The sequence below is a fragment of the Lichenostomus cassidix genome, chromosome 8, assembly GCF_008360975.1.
Source record: "Lichenostomus cassidix isolate B80296 chromosome 8, HeHo_3.0, whole genome shotgun sequence".
NCBI classification, from domain to species: Eukaryota; Metazoa; Chordata; class Aves; order Passeriformes; family Meliphagidae; genus Lichenostomus; species Lichenostomus cassidix.
This window is the reverse complement of record NC_139489.1, coordinates 14,053,846-14,076,071: the sequence shown is the minus strand read 5'-3', so window position 1 is coordinate 14,076,071 and position 22,226 is coordinate 14,053,846. Positions and strand designations below refer to the sequence as shown.

Here is a 22,226-nt window from a genome sequence, read left to right as displayed (position 1 = left end):
TCCTTCAGGTGACTCATTACAGATATTTCTGTTCATGATGAATGATGTCTCACATGCTTGATTTTTATCTTTGGTGAAAGGGTGCCTGACGATAAAACACTTGCTGATATCCTCAAGCCATACATTGATCCAGTGGAGTCAGATCCTGTGGTTTGTCAAAGGTGTGTATTGAATAACTTTTTTGCCTAGTTGATTTAATGCACTAATAAAAGAAGGGAATGGTTCTGAATATATGGCTTAAATTAGTTGCACTTTCAGCTTGCAAAGCTGAGTTCCCAGTCAGCGATACATCTTTAATTCCTGTGATGAAAACTATTTTAACATTCACCCACCAATAAACCCTGGAGTACAGCCACCAAATTTAAACAGGAAAATATTAAAAAATTGACTTATGGCATAAAGACCAAATAAAGCACCTGTAATTCTGAAAAATGGCATCATAATTAACCTTAGTGGAGGTGACAGTAAGCCTTTTCTTCAGAATAATTAGAAAAACATACTAGTAATTTTAACCCTTATTTATAGGAAACACTTAATATGTGCCAAATTATTGTCTTCAAGGAAAAAATACATTATTTTAGCTGTTGACATGCATAAGATATCCATCTCCTATGAATGACAGGAAGAAAAGTCACTGTACGTCATTTCTGCATCTTTGCTGCCTTTTTTTCAGATTAAAAATCTATACAGCATCTCCTCAGTCAGATGTAAGAATTTTAATGAAAATAGAAAACAGGAGCCGAAACTCTGTCAGGTAAGGTGCTTCTTCAGTATGTGAGCGTGCTAACTAAAAATAATGAAATTATATAACATGTTTCTTATTCTTTAATATTACAATTGTAGATTACATAATCTCATGGATTAAACTTCAGTGAGTGATTACAAAAGGTCTTAAAAATGATTCAGCAACAATGCTAATTCTTTGTCTTATATCAACATTGAAATTTCAGTGCAGTTGTTGAGTGTTCCCATACCTGAGCTGCTCCAGCAGCAGTCCAAGCCAATGTAAGAACATAGGTTTATGTTAAAATGCTAAATAACTGTATTGACCCACAGAAATGTAGACATCCATTCCCTTCCAGAAGTTCCTCTGGATATGTTAACCTCTCCAAGGGAGTTGAAGTGATAGTTGAGGAGAGTTATCTTTTTAAATCACTGCAACAGAAATAATGTGTTTATCAGAATCCATTGACTGCATTTGAAATTACACATTTTTCTCAAAGTTACTTGCTCATCATCTTCAGGTTACCATATTTCTGGGTGTGGGCTTTTGTGTCTTCAGAATTCAGACTTGTGCAGAATGGTTTTCTTTGTTTCCAGAACAGACAATAATCTTGAACTTCAACACTAAACTTTAAAAAAATACTTTTTGCTAGTATAAATACCACTGTGAACACTCCACCCTGTTGTCATTGTTACTGAAAAGGATATGTATCAGCTTAGTATCATAACTTACTGTGGTTCGCCTCTGATTCCTAGTTAGGCATCTGAAAGTACATTCTTGTCTTCAAATGTAACAAATGTAAATAATATGCTTCCCTAAAATATGTTATTTCTAATGGGGGAATAAAGGTATAATAAAAGAATTTTAGCTGTAACTTAGCTTCCAGTTTAGGCTGGTTTTTTTTCCCCAGCACTATTAAAACATACGTGATGTACTTTTGAAATTCTAGCGCAAACTCTTAATGATTTTGATTGATTTTTTTTTTTTCTCTTTTCAATCATTATTTGAAAAATGGTTGTAACATTTGCCATCAGAATTGCCAGCTAGAAACCTGTTGGTTTTATGTGAATTTGAAGATACAGAGCCATGGTTCTTACATGCAGGGAGAAAACATGAAAGGCCCTGGACTGCCCAGTACCCTGTGTCTGAGTGTTCCAGTTGTGGTTAACAGTGAGTTTCCATTTGTGGACACTGAAATTGTAAGGACCAGCTTTGCACTTGAATGTTCAGAAGTCCATGGGGCCTGATGGATTTCATCCTAGAGTACTGAAAGAGGTATTGGATGTAATGGCAAGACCCCTCTTGATCATGTTTTAAAGGTGTTGGAGTCTGAGGAGGTCCCTGCTGACTGGATGTCATGGTTTAACCCAGCAGGCAGCTAAACACAGCTCAGGCATTCACACAAAACCCCACATCCCCAACAGGGTGGGGAAGAGGGTCAGAGAGAAAAAACTAAAATTTTTGTGTTGAGATAAAGGTAGTGTAATAGGACAAAAAAGGAAGGAATTATAATAGTAATGATAAAATAATTAGAATATTCAAAACAAGTGATGCCCATTGCAGTTGCTCACCATCCACTGACCGATGTCCAGCTTTGCCCTTAATTCATATACTGACCATGTGTGGTATGGTATGGAATATGCCTTTGGCCAGTTGGGATCAGTTGTCCTTGCTATGTCTTCTCCCAGTTTCTTGTGCCTTTCAGCCTACTTGCTGGTGGGGTGGTATGAGGACCTGAAAAGACATTGACAATATAAGCACCGGTCTTTCACATTTTCTTTATTAGGAAAGAAGGAAAAGTTGTTTTTGTAACAGTAGATAAAATTCACATTTTAATCTTTTGAAGTGCAGTATGTAAGCTGTGTAGAAGGTTTGGGAAATAAACCAGTTTACTATAAAAGTTGACTATCTCTTTTGCTCATTAGGTTTTTTTGTTACTTAACCATTTCCCTCTTCTGAAATATCTATAACATTTCCTTATGTTATAGGAGACATTTGAGCAAGAATTTTTTTCATTAAATTAAATTAACTTAAATATTCTTAAGTTTGAGACTCATCTGTATTCCCAGAACCAGCCTGTGTTGATTGATAATGAGGTTGGAGTAATTACTTATCTCACTTAATGTAAAGTTTAAAGTACAGAAAAACCTGTGAAAAGTTAAAACAGAAGTGTGTTTTGACTTGAGAACTGCAGTTCCTCACTTGGACATTATGTGAATCTTTTCATATAAGTTGGTGGAGCAGGCCCAGCTGGGGCAGTGCAGACAGGTCAAGGAAACAGCATACTGAAAAAAAATTCCTCTCCTGAAAGGAAAGAGCAAAGTTTGTTTGAAATGATGGGACTGCTATGTCAGCATAAAATCCCTTCTGTCAACATAAGCTGTGTCTGTGCCAGCAGGCTCTCTCAGCATGGTTGTTGTGACAAAGGTTCTGTGAGGGAATTCAGATTTTTACTGTAGTTGCATAGAGAATTTGTTTAGATTTCTTCTTTTAGTTCCTCACCGCTGAGCTAATTGGAGAGTAATGGTTCTTACTCCATGGATCAATACCTGGAATTGCAGTGGAAGTACTTGTGATTGAAACATGACCAGCTTGCTGCTTAGTGATCTTCTCTATTGAACAAAATCTGAGTCGAGACAGAGCTCCCTCACCTTTCTTTATCTGTGTTTCTCTAGCAGTGGGAAGCATTAACTGCTGGTTTGTGTAGCTTTGAATGCCACTGTCAGCTCAGTGTAATTTCTCATCCTGTGCCTCCTCGTTCTGTGTGATTTTAGGCTGTATGTTCCTGTATGGCAAAATGCTCTTTTGCACTTTGTTGGGCAGCCTGAAGGAGTAGGATTGGTGTAGGCTACTCATACATGTAAGTCTGTGTGAATGTTGTGTTAGCTACAACTTCTGCGCTCACCAGAACAATTTCTTCTCCACAAGCACTAGATAATAGAAGAGTTGTAAACATATGTTGTTACATCAGATGTTGGTTTTAGGCTTAGCAGAACCTTTTGGAAAAAAATCCTTTTCATAGTTATAATTGTGTATTATTGAGGAAGTGCAGTGGTGTTTCATAAAGTATCTAAAAAGGATTATTATGGGTTATAAATTGTTAGTCTTCTAGTTTTAAGATAAGTACGTTACAGAAGGATTTTAGTATTTCCTGCAATTGTTTATGAAACAGGAGTTTGTGGTTTAGTTTTGACTGTTTTCTGTTTCACAGCAAATCAGCCTTTTAGTTTGAAGGTCCTTTGTAGAATGCTTTAAATTTTTTGGGGTTTATTTTTTTCTTTCTCCAGAAATACAAATTTGCCATGAAGTACCGATTTCTGCTTTCTCACAGGAGTTCTGCAGAACTTAAGAAGACCACTGGTGTGCAGATATCATGTATAGCTGCCAAAGACAGTGCTTGCTTTCTTCTTGCTATGTGTCTTTTATCATCAGTGGTGGCAGTTCTTAGAGAACTTTGTGATAAGTTCTTATTTTTGTCTTCTCTAAAACCAGCTTGTAAGAATTGCTTTCAGTTTGAATTGGTAGCACACCACAGTTAATCAAGGTAACCTAAAACATATTTTCATGTCTTCTCGTCCCTACCTATAATCTCATACTCCGTAACTCTAAATTACAACTGATAGTCTTCTCATTAGCTACACTTACTTTATGAGGAATCTTATGAAGGAAGGTTTCAAAAAACAAGTGTTACATAGCTCTCTCCTTGTTTTAAAATATTTTGGTTCTAAAGGAAGTTTGGAAAAAATCTGCGTTTGAATCGGTTGGAATACTTTTCCATTTGGTACTGCTTGCTTTAATCACCTGTTATGCAATATTTAGTTCGTGGTTGGTGTCCATTCTCAACTGTAACTATTCTAAGAAAGGTTTAACTTCTGCCTCTTGGATGATTTTTACAAGTCTACATTCTTTTATAAAGTGGTATTTTCTTTCTTCAGGATAAATTAGTGTCCTGACTATCTTCAGAGCTTTGTTTGGGATGCCTTCAAAGTGACTGCATATGGTAAGGGTATTGCTTTTTCCAGGAAAGGAAAGGTGCAACAGCCAAATTGCACTGTGTGGTTTGGGAAATACACCTTCTCATTTTCCCCAGAATAGCCTTATCAGGCTTTGTGTAACAAAAAAACTAAACCAAAACATCAACCAGCCCTTCCCAAAAAGAATTCCTTAATGAAACAGATCCTTGCTATTTTTATTAGTGAGTTAATAGTCAGGAGTTAGGTTGTTTTGTAACTAGAGATACTTAAGGTGAAATTCAGCCTTATCATAGAAGATGATCCTATTTCTAGAAGAGAAATAACTGCAACTTAATTTGCAGTAGGTACTTTCAGAGACAATTAAATAAACTTAAATGAGCTTTAACCACACAAATTAAGTATCTCTTTTACTGGATTCAGTAACATCTTGCATGAATCTAGTTTAGATAGTTAATACTTTAATCACATGCATTTGGTTTAATAGAATTACAAAATAATGATTTCTTAAACATCAGTGTTAAGTCTTTTGTGTAGTAATGTTCTTTTTTGGCCTATTCAGAATAGCATGTGAGCATAGATTCAGAGTAAGTTGTGGAAAACTTTCTGGGGATTTGTAGGTAGGAGTAGGCACAGAATATTTAGGTGCCTGGAAAATACAATCTGGTTGGCTTTAAAAGTTTTGCCAAGTCCTCTGCTTTCAGAGGACCACATCCTTGAAGGATCTGGAGTACAGAGCATTACCAGACCAAATCCTGTTGCTTTTCTGTTGTAAAACCTCCACATCATACAAGGATGGATACAGAATCAGTTGTAGAATTGTTTTCTGTATCAGTAGTACTGGTACAGCTCATGCTTCAATTACTCAGAAAGCAAAAAATACCGAAAGGATTTTTGTGCCAGTTCCAACATCAAGGGGCTGTTTAACTCTGTGGTAGCACTGGCTGGGCACATGAGAATAATGGCATGTTTTCCACTTAATTCTTGTGGAGCACAGAGAAGAAAAGGTGCTAAATAAGTATCAGAGGTTCTCCTCTGCTAAATGGCATTGTTTTATGGAGATGAACACTTGTTTTGCTGTAACTGATTGAATTCAGTTGCTTACCAGAAGGCTGGATGATGTTGGTAATTTTGGATCACTTCCCTGTCCCAAGATCAGCTGGCAGAAATGAGAGTTATTTCCTTGGATGACTGAGCTCTGTGCTCAGACAGAATTTTCTTTTGTAGTCTATTGTTTTTAAATAACTAAGGGCTAGATCACATCAGCAGGTAGCAGTAGTCACAGTAATAGATTTAGGAAGGTGAAGCTTTTTGCTTTAGTATGTGCAAATAAGCCAACAGACTTTTGGAAAGTCATCGTGGAATTCAAGAAGTAGTAGAAATGTAATGGGGCCAAATATTATTTAATGTAGCATTTAGATTATTTATTTCCTTGTCTTTAAAAATGCCTGTTAGAGACTTGTTTTGTGAGTTACTGTAAGATTATTTTAAAAACCCTATTCTATTGAAGTATTGTGAAGGTAGTCTCAAGTAATGATCTGTTAATGTTTTCTTTAATTTTTCATACTGTCTTCCTTGGGCACTTCCTTCTGCATTATCATTTGTGAACAAATTCATGTAATACCAAGAGAGTGTATGGTCTTTCCTTTCTGCTTTTCACAACTCAGTTTCTTTAAACAGTCACTGATGTTAACGTGGTGCATGGATCAATTAATTTTATCCTCATATTAGACCTCGTTTCAAAAATACTCCTTCATCTTGCAGAACAAATGTGCTAGAATTGGCATGTTTCAAGCATTATTTCCTCCTTTGCATTTTCTGCAAATGTTGAAAAGTGTGGGGTGCTTTATTTATGATTCTCCAGTCATACTTAGGAAGTAATTTCTTTTCACATTTGTGTAGTACACAGTATACATGAGACAGGAATTAAGCATACAAATCCCCGTTGAACTGCTGGCCTTGGCATGAGTTGGAACAGACCCCAAGCTGGCTTTAACCTATGCCAGAAGATTGACAGTAGAATTCATTACTCCTCTCCAGCTTGCAGCAGCTGGCACAAAAGCAGTCCTGCCAGCTTTACAAAAGCAGGAGCCAGCTTACAATAGTCTTTCTTCGCTGCACAGCTGTAGTCAGGCACTGGTGACTTCGTGCTGTTCAAGGGGAAATAGAATTGGGTTTGTAGTCTGTTTCTTAAACACAGCACCTCCTGTGTATTAATACTTGCTGCTGTTTTTTCCCAGAGAGTTAGATTTTGGTTTGTGGGGGTTTTTTTATTAAAACTTCAGCTTTTCTTACTGAATACTTCCTTACATTTTCCTGCAGGTCATTTCAGGCTTCCTAGTTTGGTACTGCATCCATTTCAGTGTCATTTTTCACATGCTCCTTTATCTGAACATCAGTCTCTGCTCACAAAAGTGATGCAGAGCAGCGGAAGCCAGGTTACACAGCTTTTACTGTAAAAAACAGTCACTTTCCTTCCTAGCTACTTACATTGTTCATTGAAATCCTGTATTACACAACATAGATGGAAAGCAGAAAACTAATTGCTGAGTATAATGTTTGTATGGTCTGAATCTCTAGCATGCATAGCTAAATGTTTGTGATGTCTGACTACAATTACTTGACCTTTCAAAAGATTTTTGGGATTATTTCAAAAAACCCAGTTTGTCCATCTTACTATCTTGAGCAATCATTTTTTTCTTGAAAGGGATTCCTTTATGAACCAGCAGACGCCTGTTTTTTTAAAGTAACAATCCAGTGTTTTGTAATCCATGCTGAATTCTTTTGGATGAACTTGGTTTTATAATTAATGGTATTGCATTAGGGTTTCTAGAGTGTCCCAGCTAGAGAGTTGCTGACGGAGACATTCATTGCACAAAGATTTATTTGAAATCATAACCTCAACTCTAAAATTCTGCTATCTGTATTGCAGCAAGTTAAATTCAGACAACTTTCTGACGAGGAATACGTAAGTAAAGAGGTGGAGGATGAGAGAATAAAGGTGTTTCAGTTGGCTTTAGTTAGTGGTTTGACCTGTCTAGTCATGTAGTGGTGTTCTGTAAGCTCGACAGGCAGATCTGAAGACCTTCCGACACTTAATGGTTGCAGAGCAAGTAGGCAGACCCCGTATTATAAAACAGAAAGAAAACTGTACACAGTGTCCTCTTTCTTTCATCATATGGGCTTAAAGCATGGGAGTAGCCTGCCCAGCACATGCACAGGCAGATTTTCTGTCCTTTTTTAGAAGGTGCATCTAGGAAAGACTGTTTCAAGAGCAAATCTTGCAGGTTGCTCCAGCCTACCCTTTCTAATGGAGAACAGAGAGGAACTCCTCTTTATGTATGTCACTATGTAACATATGTGTAGTATGGAAGAAGCCTTTATGGAATTTCATCTGCTATGTAGCATGCACATATAAGGCAGACCTGAAGGCAAGAAAACAAGCTACGAAATTCAAGAAAATTTTATAATTGGAAAAATCCTGTTGAATAATCTGTTGCCCCTTGGCTGAGGGAAGAAGCTGGTAAAAATGAGCTGTAGAGCCATAGTGACATTCAAACTATTTGTCCTCTTCCATTCTAGTGCTGTGAGGTGTACTGAGGGGCTTAACTCAACTCTGTGGGTTGCTGTTAAAATATTTTTCTGAAGGAAAAAGAGGACTTGCTGCTGGTTTCTCGGGAGAAAAAACCAATGAGATGCTGACAAAAAGTTAGCATAGTTTCTTAATTTCAGGGACCAGGAGCCTGGGAAGGCTGAAAAGTCTTCTAGAAGCAATGATACCAACTCTGCTGAGGACAGTTGAAGTGATAGGCTGAACTTGGAATCTGCACCACATTGAAACATGGCAACAGAGCCATCAGTGTTTTTACGGAGACAGAGTAGAGGAAAACTTCTTCATGTTCTGGTCAGGAAAGAGAAAACTTGTTATTTCCTCCTGATTCTGCCAAAGGGGAATCCCTCTGTTTTTTCTCTTTCTTGGCGGAAGTGAGCTAGGGCCGATTGTTTCAACATTGCCAAGTAGGGACTTGACCTTCCTGCATGTTTCCCAAGAGAATAATTTATTTTCAATATTTCACAGCTTTTCTTTTCCATTGTAAAGCATTGGTAACCTGTTACCGTAATGGAATGTTTATGACACTGTGATTCCCATGAAAATAAGTATAAATATGTGAGTATGTTTCCACCATTTAATACAGATGGTTAAAGGTATTTAGATTCCTTCCATATGAGCCAAATGTGGAAGTTAATAGTTGCTATTTGGGGATTCAAAATTAGAGAATTGTCAGTTCTTCCTGAGGTGGAGGTTCATTAGATTAACCCAAGTATAACAACGAAAGTATTGCCAGTTTACAGTGACTGATTTGTCATGAGTTTCCTGTTTGCTTATTTTAGCAGTGTACTGCTTGCTTACATTAATTTGTCAAATGAGATTTGACATATTAGTTTTCTGAACATGATGTATTAAGAGTTTTCTTATTGCATCCTTTGATATTCCTTGGTACAACTTGTATCTCTAATACTATTTGCTGTTAGGTTCATGGGGCTGTGTATCAGAATGCTGTCATTAAAGCAGACTTACAACATTGGCTTTTTCCCTGTGATCATGCCAGTATTGTGTTAGTGGTACAAGTTTCATATTTTGACTTGTCAGCATTTTTGGGGAACTATGCACTGCTTTTTCTTCCACTCAGTATGCCACTGATACCTTTTCAGTTTTTTTAAGTTAAGGCATTCATCTGCAGTAGCCAGCTTACTGTCTTATTAATCAGAACTTTTCCCTTGTGAAGTTCCATAATCACATTTAGTCTTCTGGCTCTCGTTAACTCAGGCTCTTTTGTTTCTTTATCAAACTCATATAGTAGCCTTACATGGTTGTGGTTTACTCTTTTTTTCATATGTCAGCTCTATAATATTTAAAGCATTGTAAACCTTGGGCTTTTCAGCAGTTTGTGAAGCTGCCTGGCCTCAAAAAGTGAGTAAATTCCCATGTGTGTAAAGAACTATTGCCATGATGCACTTGAATTATAGCATCTTTACTTGCTGCTGGATTTTTGTTCTTTTTTTTTTATGAGATGGGGAAAGTATTTGCATTCTTGAAATTCAGTATCACTTCATTTCTGTATTCTTTGCACCAAAGTCTGCCAAACAAGAAACTGACATCTGCTGGTTTCACATTTTCCTTTTGTTTTGTTGTACTTTGTTTTGTAACTAAAAGATGCAGAATGTTCTGTACCTCAGTAAATCTTTAGATCATTATTATGGTCCTGAGTCCTTTTACCACATCACTCTTAAAGCTCAGTCTACTAAATTGTTGAAGTCGTTGCCTTATCTGCTTTATGGGTTTTGCCATCAATTGATACATTTTTCCATTATCATCATTAAACAACTTTTACAGTGCTTTTTTCCTTTGTGCAATTGCCTCATTCTCAAGAGGCTTAAACAACGACAGCTTTTGTGCCTCTATGGTGACATACTTGTAGTCTTACTTTGCTTCTCTCTCCATTAACTGTTTTGTATATTTTCTAGGGTAGAAGTGAACAAACCAATGAATCTTTTTGGACATCTACTATTTTGTCAATTTAGGTGACAGTTGGTGTTCCTGCTGTCTTCAGCTGGGTATTACTTTTTTTCCTTTCAGGATGTTTAGACTCCCTGAAATATATTTGTAATGAGAGGGTGTTTGTGAATTCAGTTTTTCTTTTCCCTGTTTTACACTTGAGTTTTCAGTAGGTCTTGGATTTCCCTACTGGGAGGGCCCCTTACAGTCCATGAAAGAGAGGAGACCGTGGATTGTTACAGCTTTTCTTCATATGGTCATTGTTTGAGTATGATCTGTGGCTGAAATATGACAAGGAAAAGGAACATCTTCATGGTTTTCTCGTTAATTGGATGTGCCTTTATGTACTCTGTGGATGTAGATGTAGTTAGGAGATGGTGATGATGTCCCAAGAGGTTTTCCTGGTAATCTCGCTACTTTACTTTCTGTACTTTTTTAGTTGGTTTGTAGCAGGACTTGTGGTCCAAACAGTTAGTAAGAGAAGGTTTCTTGTCTGAATTTTCTATTTTTTTCCAGAAAAAGCACTTTTTTGATAAAAGTGTTACTTAAGATGGGGATTTGACTTGAAAAGGGTTTGACCAGGCATCTGGTCTGTACTGGTATTAAGTTATGCAGGTATCAGTGATACGAAGGAGAGGTTAGTGAGCATTTATTGAGGCAAATTATGGAGGTCCTAGACCGGGAGAAGAAACATAACCAAGAGTGGGAGGAGGAGCTAGAAGGTTTTAAATACCTCTGTGAACTGTAGTATAATTTTTTTTTCATATTAAAATACCAGTTTGAACTAGGTTCTCTTTCTCTTTCCTTAGAAGAGTGTTCAGCACAGTGTTCCTTCATGCTGTTTTGCTGTTGATAAGAGTTTGTTATAAAGGAAGTGTTTTGGCAAGTCATTTGTTTGTTTCTTAGTTTCTATAATCTCTGTTGTTTTGCTCATTGAGTTTTCTAATTTTTTCTTGTATCTAGACTAGTAAAATTCACTGGTTTAGGTTTTTTAGAATGTCAGAATTGTAGTGACAACGTTTAACATAAATACTGTGCATTATTTCAATACATTGTATTTGCTTTCTGCCATACAACTTTCCTTTCATACCTAATTTAAGAGAGCATTTCTCTACTTCCATGTTCACCAAATCATTACCACACGAAGAGGTTATTCACCACTTAGGAATGAAAGTCCATCTGTTAGTTATTATCTTTGCTGTACTGCAGCACTTCAGAATGAGTGCTTGGGAGAGACTTTAAATGCTGTACCCAGTCTTTGCCCCCTTCTAGGCATATGCAGATACCTTGGAAATGCTATCCTCTTTGGTCTGGTGAAAAAAAAATCATTCATTCTTCCCTTAAGTTACCCTAAGTTTGCTTGTGGATTTTGAGGAGAAGGCCCAAAATAGATAGCATGATTTATTGTATCTGAGTTATGCCAAGTAAATACCTCGATGTTTCCACTCAGTTCTAGGAAGAAACATCATCTTTGTGTAAAATATGTGCAAGCAGTTTAGCTGATCTCTCTCACAGGGAAATCATGCATGTCGTTATACAAATATGCATTTTGGTAATATTTACAATTATGTAGATGGCTAAAACTTGTTTGTTCTCTTTTTAGTGTCTAGAAGACTAAACTATAGAAATAACATGGCTACAATTTATCTTTAATTCCAGATTCTTCTTTATTATTATTAAAATCGGAGTTCCTGTAGATGACATTCAGGAAAACCTGATCAGCAGGGAATTTCCTGCTGTCTGAATTCATGGAGACCAGTTACGCCACTTCGATGATAGCCACAGGCTCCATTTGAGGGGAACTTGTTGTGATGCAGTGACCTAATGTGGCATTCCTGCCTGTGGGAGACAGATTAGGAGACTGAATTGTTGAATTCCTGGAAGGTGGTGGAATAACTATAGATAGCGAAACTAGCCTTTGCAGAAACTCAGAGATGCTATCAGAAGTGCAGAGCCACATGAATTTCAGTATTTTGTGGAAGGTAACACAACTGTTCATGGAGCAAATATAAGAGTTCATATGGAAACTGATGTGGGATTGCTGAATCTTGCTAAATTTTCTGAATTGTTACAATTTTTGTAGGCTTTTAAACTGCCTGCTCGCAGGCAAATTCTATTTAATTTTGGTTCTTCAAAAAGCAGTTATTGTTATTTCATTCCAGCTAAAATCAAAAGCTGTTGTCTGCTAAGATCATCTCTTTGTGGTCCTTACAAATGGAGTCGTTTCTTATTAAGAAAAAATCCAGGCCTATTTATTGCTTTGCGACATGGGCATAACGCTTTCCTTGGGGCAAGAAAATAATCAGGAAAGGGGATTATTCGATGGTGGGTGTTGTTCAGAGAGGCTGAGGGAATGTAAGGAAGGGAAAGAGAAAATATGTGGAAAGTAAATACCAAGGAGGAAAGAAGATTAAGAGGGAAGATGTAAAGAGAAGTCCTGCCGAATACAGGGATCAGGAAGTGATAGTGCAGACAACTTGTGTGAATGGGGCAGCAGGAGACAAGAGAGAGCAGGGGGAGGGTTTAAAAGAAAGATGTGAAGATAGGTGTTAAGGCAATGGTTTTGTTGGCATGGTCAGTTCGTTTGGAGCCAGGCTTATCTCAAATCCAGGCTGGCATGAAGGGCTGATGGAGCTGCTTTAGGATGACAGTTCAGTTGGTTCCTGCAGCTGGTACTGGAGCATGGAAGAGACTATGTGAAAGACTTAGGCTGGTTGTTCTTCATTTTACTGGGCTGTCAGTTGAAATGCCCAGTGAGGAATGGGTTTGAAGAAGACTGCAGATCCTTGTGGGTTCTTTCTAAGCAGGCTGTGTAGCCCCAGCGATAGAAAACAAGTAGGTAAAAGTGGGGATTAAACGGTATCTGGTAATATCTGATTGTGGTGTTCTCTCTGTTCTGTATCCTGCTTGTGGTGAGACCAATTTGCTGAACATACATGGAAGGGTCTGGTATTTCAGTGTTACCCTACATCCTCAGCTCATTGTGGTGAATAATCACTGCAGGAAGTTACAAGACTTGTAGAAATGCCACTTTGTTTCATTTGCCTCCAAATTTTCAAAAGTAGATATGAGAGAGAGAGAGAGAGTGTGTGTGTGTGTGCGTGTGTGTGTGTGTGTGTGTGTGTGTGTGTGTGTGTTGGCTTCTGGTTAAACCCTGCAGGGCAGTCTTCTTTTGCCTATAGGTCTCTATTGTTCAACCTCTCCTGTGTGACTTTGTTCTGGTTCTGGGATGAAATTGGGAAGATTTTTATCAAGACAAGGTCTTTCAGAGATAACCTGAAAAATCAGTCTTGCTCAGGAGCTGTTCTTTTTTAGACTTTGGAATTGATGTGACAAATAATAGTTTTCTTTTGAGATCTCTTAAGCATGCACAGTCAAGGAAGAGCCTGACAGGTGGATTAGCAGAAAACCTCAACTTGCACTTGTGTATGAAGTAGAGAATGTGGTAGAATGACATCTTTTGGATAGCATATACAGTAACAAACAAGTTTAAATAAGAGAAGGATTAAGCTCTTTTGTTATATAATTCCTGAAGTTTACAGCCCACCTTATGCACTAAAAATTTAGATGTGTTCTCTGTCACTATCAACCAATAAAATTTACTTTAACAAAAAAAGATAAAGCTCTGACTCACTGACCTAACACTTCTGTAATTTACTATCATAAAATAGTTTCAAGAGCGAATGTTTTATCCTATGCCAAGCTGGACGCTAAAGATGTTTTGTCTAAAATATGAGATAATGGAAAGTGTATTGTGGCATGTGAATTACTTTAGCCTCTTGGTGGTAAATGTTTGCTTAACCAGACAGGAATGTGTTGAGGTCCTTGCCAAAGGAAAGGTATTGCCATACTTTGTATTTAGAGTACTGTAAATAAAGCAGTAAATATGTTTCTGTTCATGTGTGTTAATCCACAAGTTATGAATGCATTCATTCAATAAGAAATGTAATATACTGTTATCCCTTTTTAAGGGTTTCAGTAAGAAGAGGTCGTAATTACTTTGGCTTGAGAGAAACATGAAACCAAATATTTTCATGATGATTTGAAGTTGAATATGAGAGAATTTTTGCTCAAACTAAGTTTCCCTTAAATCCCAGGAACTCAGTTCCTGGTTTACCTCCAATATGCTTCTTGTTTGGTGGCTCCCAGTGTACTTCTTTTAATTGCACATTATTGTAAATCATAAAGTATATAATTTTCTTCACCTATCTTGTGTTGGTTTTGGCAAAAGAAAACACAACTGCATAATATGTTAGTGATCAGAGGTAGAATAGCTATGGGAAATACTGCACGTATTGCCTACAGTGTATTTTGGTTTTGAACTTCATTTGCCCTTAGCCGATACAATAGCTTAGTGGTAATTTAATAATGCTGCTTACAGAAAGAATTGCATAACTGAGATTGCAGTGTAATAATATCAGAGCATCCTTTGGATACCACAGTTACAGCAAGTGAAAGCAACAGGGCCCCTCTTACAGAGGCCTTTGAAATGTGCCATCCTTTCCTCAAAATCACACATCCAGGTTTTAATTAGAGAGTTGGGTGAGAACATTACAATTTTAGAGAGTAATTGTGCAGAGGGTGCTCAGTTTACTTTTCATTACTGTGGTGTCATTTGTTATGTACCTGGTTTCACCCTCGGGGGTGAAGAGGAGCCCTTTCTTGGGAGAGGACTGCACATCCAAATCATGTTCCTCTACAGCACACACATACATGGGGATTTCTACAGGGAGCTTGTTGCTGATGGTGCTGTAAGCAGAGGCTTGCTCTGGCATAACAGGGGTGTTGTACCATCTTTTAGAAATTATTGCTGCAATGCTTCTCTATCAGAACAAGGGTATCTCTCCTACAAAAACAGAGCTCTAAGTGCTTCCAGTATACCTGTCCTTTAGTAGTTGTTCAGATAAGCTTTTTACTTTATCTTCCCAGGGCTTCACTGGTAATTCATAATCAAACATGATAAATAAGGTACACTGCTAACCATCTAAATTAAACCTGTAGTGTTAAAGCCCATAAATAGAATATTAAATGTTATTTTTAATTTAGACTAAGATGTTGATAACCTTATATCTGTATCTGATATGCTAAAGATATTCATTAAGACATATTAAAACATTTCAACCCTTAGAGATATTTGACTTTCATTCTTTTGTTCTTTATGCTTAGGTATTAGGAGGGTTTTAAAAAAGTATGTAGTTGGAGAATAAGACTGGATATGTAATTTGAATTATAAAATAGTTCTTCTGGACATGGTATCACCTGAAAATCACTTGAAATTCCAGAAAGCCTTTTACTTGTTTCTTCCCCCCAGCAAATGTACATTATGTCCTTGCTAATATTCAAATCCAAAATAAACTTCCTGTTATTTTTAAGGTACAATGAACTGGATGCCAGTAGAAGCCTCCTAGACAATCTGAAAGGCAAAGTAATAATTGAGTATCCAACATTATTTGTGGTCTTGAAAACATTGAAGAGTGACATGGTGGTCCTTGGCCAAGGTGAGCATGTATTTATCTGTGTTATACTTGGATATTTTACCTATATAAACAGTAGTTAAGGATATACCTACTAATAATGTAAGGAATGAGCAATATGTCTTGTATTTCCTTTTGAAGCTAAATGATTGCTATCAAAAAAGCTGTTATGAATGCTCTCCCTTAAAACTGCTGGCTGATGGCATACATCCATGAGCTGTATTGGGTATTTTTTTTCTTACTTTGTTTACTGGTGCTTTACTGGGGTTCTTGTGTATTTTTAGCCACTAAGGTAAAAAAGCTATTCAGACTTACGCTATTTTTTTTAATGTAGCAAAGTTTGACAGAGTTGACTATTTCTAAGGAGTCAGGCTCTGTGGGGAAGATGTTAAGTAAGCCAGCTAATCATGCAAAGGAATCACTCTCCATTACTTTCTAGCATTGCTTCTAACATTGGACAAATAATTCTGAATTGTAAGATAGTTACTGGAAATCACAGTGGCAGAGTAGCTTTTTGGATGGGTTAAAAGCACAGTGTTATCTTTTAAAAGTTATTTTGTTGAGGGAAACCTTTCATCTTGAAGTTAATTTGGAAGAAAATCTGGATCGAGCAGGAATTTGCTTCTAGTTTTTAAGTTAATTTCCATTTTTCTACCCAGTATAAAGGCTTTATGTCCCAGCAACTCTTTCTGCATCTGCTGAAATAGGGAATCAGTTCTCATCTCTTAGTCCCTCACCTAGTCATCTTAGTTACCATATTCCATACTTTTCAGTGATGGGCCTGTCTCTTATTCTCACAGATTTTTGAGGAAAAGCTTTGATACATATTTGCAATTACTGTTTTCCGGCAGCAGCTCAGTCATGGCTTTATATGTATATCATCTGACTGATTAAATACAGTACTGAAAATAATGTACCAGTGATCCTGGACCTCCATGGATCTTGGCTGTTCTGGCTAGATTACACTAAGTGATCCACTAAGTGAGAGCAATCTGCTCCCAAAGATATGGCATGCAAAAATTCCTTTTGCTGTACACTGCAAGGGCTTCTGAGAGTGAGACAGCATGCCAGGGGATAAGGTGGGAGTCTGGTCTGAGTAAGTGGGCCCTGTGGTATGCAGCCTGGGGGTGCACATACAGCTACTGGAGTACGTGAAGCTCGGTGCTTTTGAGTTTATGCATTATTTCTTGATCTAGGACCCTTGCTTTTCAGTAGTCAGCTGTACTCCTATGATTTAGAGGTCAGGAGGGAATTACAAGTGATTGACTCATATACTTAATCTAATACCCTGGATAGCGTTGTTGTCATTGTCTCCTGAGCTAATAGGGAGGCTGTCCTTTTAAGGGTGTAGATTCAAGTAAGTGTTGATTGAACAACGGTATTTTGAGGTCATGCTGCTGCAGCACCTACCTGACTCTGTAAAAGGCAGAAGAGAAGGGGAAGAGAGAGCCAGTAATAGCTGGGAAGTGCCAACAGCTCTGTCACAGGGCAGTGCAAGTGTGTGTCTTAAACACAGTAATTTCCTCTGCTGCAGAAATCATTTGATTAATAGTCATCCCTGCAGGGATTCTGAGAATGCTAGCAGCCATTTCAGGTTTTGAGAACCACTGATTTTTGTTGTTGTGTTAGCTGTCTCTATAGATTCCGTAAAAATGAATTTAATAGCTCCTTGTTGAGGTGTCTTGGGTATAACGTAGCAAAAGTTACAGCTAATGGCAAAAATATCATGACTTGCTCAACTTTTATCATAACTTATTGTCATATTATTTATCATAACTTCTTGGTTAAAATATTAATAACCAACTTCAGCTTTGAGTTAGGTTTAGACCCTGTGTTCTTGGTATTTTTTCTGTTAGGAGTGGAAGCTTGGGACAATAATTTTAGATTCTTTGAGGAAAAGCGTGTTTACAACATGATTATGGAAGTTGGAGGACTTTTTTGTTGCCGTTATTCTGCCTGAAGACAAAGTGCCACTTTAGTTAGAGTGTGTCACAATCATTGTACTCTTCTGTTGTATATCATCTTTACAGAACATAGGAGAAAAAACCCAGTTTTCAGGTTGCTTTAGCAGTTGCATTCACAGATAATTGCTGAGAGTGCAAATTAGGTTAACCTCCAGACTGTCCATGGAAAGGTCTGTTGTAATCAGAGAAGTATTTTACCCCCTTCCCATTTCCCAAGAAGTGACCTTTCTGCTACAGCATCTTCTGTGTTTCTTGCACTCCAGTTCCTTTGCCATGTATGGCTTTTTCTCAGTAGCCCACTCCTTCCAAGCCATCCATCCTGCTCTTGCTTATCCTATTCCCACCAATGCTGCCTTTCCTCTCTGCCTCCTGGCACGCCTGGAGGGACACTTGTCCCACTCAGAGTGCCTGTCCGGCTGACCTCCCTTTGCATTCCAGGCAAACAGCTGCCACACTGATGAGTGGACGTCTGGCAGGGTATTTGCTGAGCATGGGGGCTCAGGCTGCCATAACCCTGCTGACCCTGTGTGCAAGGGACCCAGGCTAGAACAAGCAGCAAAGCCTTGGAATTTAACTGCTAAAATACTGTTTCCTTTCTGAGCAATCTCAGATTGCCCTCCTTCCCCAGGGAGAACAGAAGCAAGTTTTCATAGTCACAGCAACAGGCACATGCTAAGGAAAGATCACTGTTGTCCCTGAGATTCAAGTAGTAACCTCCAAGGACTGGGGGAGAGCTAGAGCTGGATACCTTCAAAGAGAAACTGCTAGGATTTAATGAGTATAAAGTCTATTTCTCCTATCCTTCTTTTCAGAAATGGCTGAAGTATTTTGGCTGAAATTTTTAACTACATAAGGAAAATAGGGATTGAGGAAGGAAACTGCCACTGAAAAACGTAAACCCAGAGTTTAAATTTTACATTATAAGTAAACTGCAGACAGTTTTATGGTGGGAGGTATTGGGCAATCTTAATTTATAGGCAATGCTATCAGCACCATACAAATACGCTCCTTTTGAGTGAAGTCAATCTATAATTCCTTTTAAATTTTACTGTAACAGGCAAAAATAAAGCTAAAATCTGTCTGTTGAGCTTTGCTGTGAGTCGGAAGATTGCCACGTTCTTTTATGTGATGTTTTGATGCTTGACTTGCTTAATAGCAAAAACTACAGGTGCTCTGATTGCAGCATACAAGGTCAGTCATGGCTGAAGATAGTAGGGGATTATAGAAGCTTTCACAGGACTTAGGGGCAAAAAAAGTCCTTACTTTGTGCATTACTCAGTACATATCTGGCATATAAATGTTAATTGATTATACACTAGATTTCATGTAGACAAAATGTGACCTCTGATGTTTCTGGGTGAAATGCTTCTATTTTCTTGAACAAATTCCTTGGACACTTTACAGGTGCACACTGTGTCCTATGTATTATCCATGTTTGCCAGCTGTAGAACTTATCTTGACAAGACAGGAACTATACTTCATCAGCTGCCTTTTGGTAATATTGTCTTAATGAAGCCTCTGATACTGAATGCACAAAAACATCTTTAAATTCATAGATCAAATACCGAAAATAACAATGAGAGTATAGTGTGAATCATGGGCCTGCTTTGCTGTAGTTTATTTTTGTGCTGCTTGAGTGTCACCAACCAGTGGCATTTGGTGACCTCAGCACAAGGTGACCAGGGTCAGTGCTTGTTAAAGAAGAATCCATGGGGTGTGAGGCTGAAGACCAGTTTTGGAGATGAGGGTTTCATTATATGATCTCAGCAGAGCACAATAGTCATGCCCTAAAGCACAAGTTACTGTGCACCTTGAACCTCATCAGCCTTAGCTCATGGATTTACATAGTTCTTTGGGATGCTGGAACACATGGAAGAAGCACAAAGCTACATCATTTTAATTTTTCATTTCCATTTAGAATTTCTCTCTAGTTCCACATCTTATAACTGAAACATTAAGAAAAACATAAATTATTTATAATTCTTCACAGTTATGATGGATGTGTGTAGCATCCCAAAAACCAATATTTAAAACGAGCCAAAAGAATAATTTTAAGTTCTCAGTAGATGAAGAGTTTTGGTGGGGATAAATACTCTGCTTTCTTACTTGACTGAAAGACTGAGATTTAAAAGGTAAAAGGAAGGTCCTAGCCAGGGCTTTGTCCCATGCTGTGAGACTGGTTATGTTTTATGAAATAGCTGTGCCAAAGGAAAGTGTGATTAAAAGGAAAAGAAGATACGAAACTGCTTCTGTTTGATGAGCAAACAACATTGCTGAAACTAATTGTTTGTTTGGTTTTTGTGTTCTATTTCCTCAGATGGCAGTGAACCTGCAGAGAACTCAGAAAGTGAAAGCTCATCCCTTTCATCTGCGGAAGAAGGGGAGATTCGGGACAGTTCATGACAGTTCTTTGAGGGAAGAGGGAGGAATGAGCTTTTATTTTTTAATTATTTAATTAAATTTTTTTATACAACTAAGTTCCCAGAGGTTTGGCTTAACTTCCTTTACTAAAGGTAGCACTCTCAAAGTGTTTGACTGTTTTTTGATTTAATAATGGGATTTAGGGATGTGAATAAAAAGATGGAGAATTGTGGTTCTAGGAAGAAAAATTATATTCTGATTTAATTGCAGTCCTTAACTGCACCATTGTTTTTCCTTTCTCTCTAACCAGCCCAGTGCCAAATTTTTGGGTTTAAATTTCTATCACATATTTGTATTTATATGTGGATTTGAGTCTTAATGCTTAAATTTACTGGGGAAAAAAGCACAGTTGTTTAATTAGTTAAATTTCCTTTTACAGTGTTTCAGTGTAACGCTGGTCTTATGTTACTTTTGACTTTAATCTTCTCTGGTGACATTTTGGGTGCTTGATGCAATACTTTTGTTGTTGTTCCTTACTCAGTTGTATCTTGTTTCATGTGTTAATGGACAGGTCAGACTGTGTTTTTAGGGTGACATGTTTCTGTGTGTTTAGTTTTCTCTCTCCAGATCTCCTAAATTAGCATGGGTTTTTAAATCCATAGAAATGGATGCATAGACTGGCACTAATGCAGGTAATACTGGACATCTAAAGAGTGCTTCAGTATTGCATCTCATATTCCTAGTACCTACTGAAGTTAGGTATTATAAATACTTACTGGCATATCAGCTAAATTTACCTACTTAAAAACAAATCATAAAGGAAAAAAAAATCCCGTACTGTATTGTCTGCTGATAGGTGTTAACTTCTGAGAAGATTTCTAGATCACAGAGCCCTTATCCCTGTATCCAAGTCCCCCATGCCTGTGGGGTCTGTTGGAGGATGAGAAAAGCAATGCTACAAGCAGTGCAAGGCAGGTGAGCCCCTCTCCCCAGAGCACCAGGGCATTCTCAAGAATCAGCATCAGCCTTTGCTTTAGTTTTGCAACGGTCTGGCCAAGCCAGTGTTTGTAAAGTCTTCAGGACTAGAGTAATCACTCTAAACAGGTCTCGGAGGTTGTTGCAGCCTTTGTAGTTCCCCAATCTCTGTCTCCTGCTTGAGACAAGCACCTTTGTGTGTTGGTGTGTGCTAAATTGCCATGAGGGTGCTATTTCAGTCATAACTGTTCTTCTGCCAGTGCTGATGTTGTGGGTAGAAGCACAACAGAAAGCAGTGAAGGAACTTGTGCAGGTAACAGGAGGCTGTGGGAGCAGTGCAGGAGAGGGCTCAGGCTTCCAGACTCAGTCTGGGCTTCAGGGCTCCAGGCTGCTGGGTCCTCACCAGCCATGCTGCATGGAGATGATTTTTGCGATTTTCAAGGTTTTAGGGTTTTTTTCCCTTTCCAAAGAAATTGTAGTTAAAAAGTTGTTTGCCGTGACATCTCACTACTGAAGTTTGGACAAGAGCATCAGGTAGTCACACACTGCTTTTTCTCCCAGTGGTGTCGTGTGTCCTTTCTCTTGTGTGTTTTGCAACCTCTGGTGAAACAGGAAGGTTTTTCTTCTTGCCTGGCAGTAGCCACCTGTGCTCTATTTTCTTTCTTAGTCATTGTTGGTCCTCTGCCCACCTCTTGTTTCAGCATTTGTTTTTTTAACCCTTTATAAAGGACCAGGATTCCTAGCTATAGGTGCTGCTTTCATATTTTTTCACTTCAGTGAAAGTGAATGAGCTTTTCCTAATCAGTGAATGCTGCACACTGACTTGGTAGCCACAAATTACTTTAGACCAGTCTTGAACTCATTCATTGTAATACCAGTAAAAGAGCAGAACAGCAAAACTGCCACAGTTCATTTGCCAGAAAATGTTTCCTCTGGAGTAAAAGCACGACATTTCTGCTGGGTTTGTAGCACAGTGAAAATGAGAGTGCTGCAAATGCTAGATCTGCATGTGTGTGTGATTAGTCTTTGGCTGAGGAGCACAGATTTGTGATTTGCATTACTTTCCTGTGCTCTTGGGGGTTTTCATTAATTGTACCAAAGGGTTTGCCTGTGGGGGTTTCTTTCTTACATAAATCTACTTTAAGCTTCCTTGTGAGTCAAACACAATTTATTTTTAAATGAAGATGCTGTTAAGTCTAT

General features: G+C 38.0%; 1 protein-coding gene across 2 annotated transcripts in view; it reads left to right on the top strand.

Moving 5' to 3' along the window:
* ZNHIT6 (zinc finger HIT-type containing 6) overlaps positions 1-22,225 on the top strand; it is a 34,333-nt gene extending 12,108 nt beyond the window's left edge. The window contains exons 7-10 of one of the 2 annotated variants that reach the window (XM_085067992.1): positions 81-161; positions 674-754; positions 15,626-15,754; positions 20,008-22,225. In XM_085067992.1, the coding sequence (XP_084924118.1) occupies positions 81-161; positions 674-754; positions 15,626-15,754; positions 20,008-20,017 (301 nt within the window). In that variant the 3' untranslated portion in view covers positions 20,018-22,225. The remainder of the gene's footprint in view (positions 1-80; positions 162-673; positions 755-15,625; positions 15,755-20,007) is intronic. The other variant, XM_085067991.1, reaches the window with a different exon arrangement.
* Position 22,226: the final 1 nt, after the last annotated feature.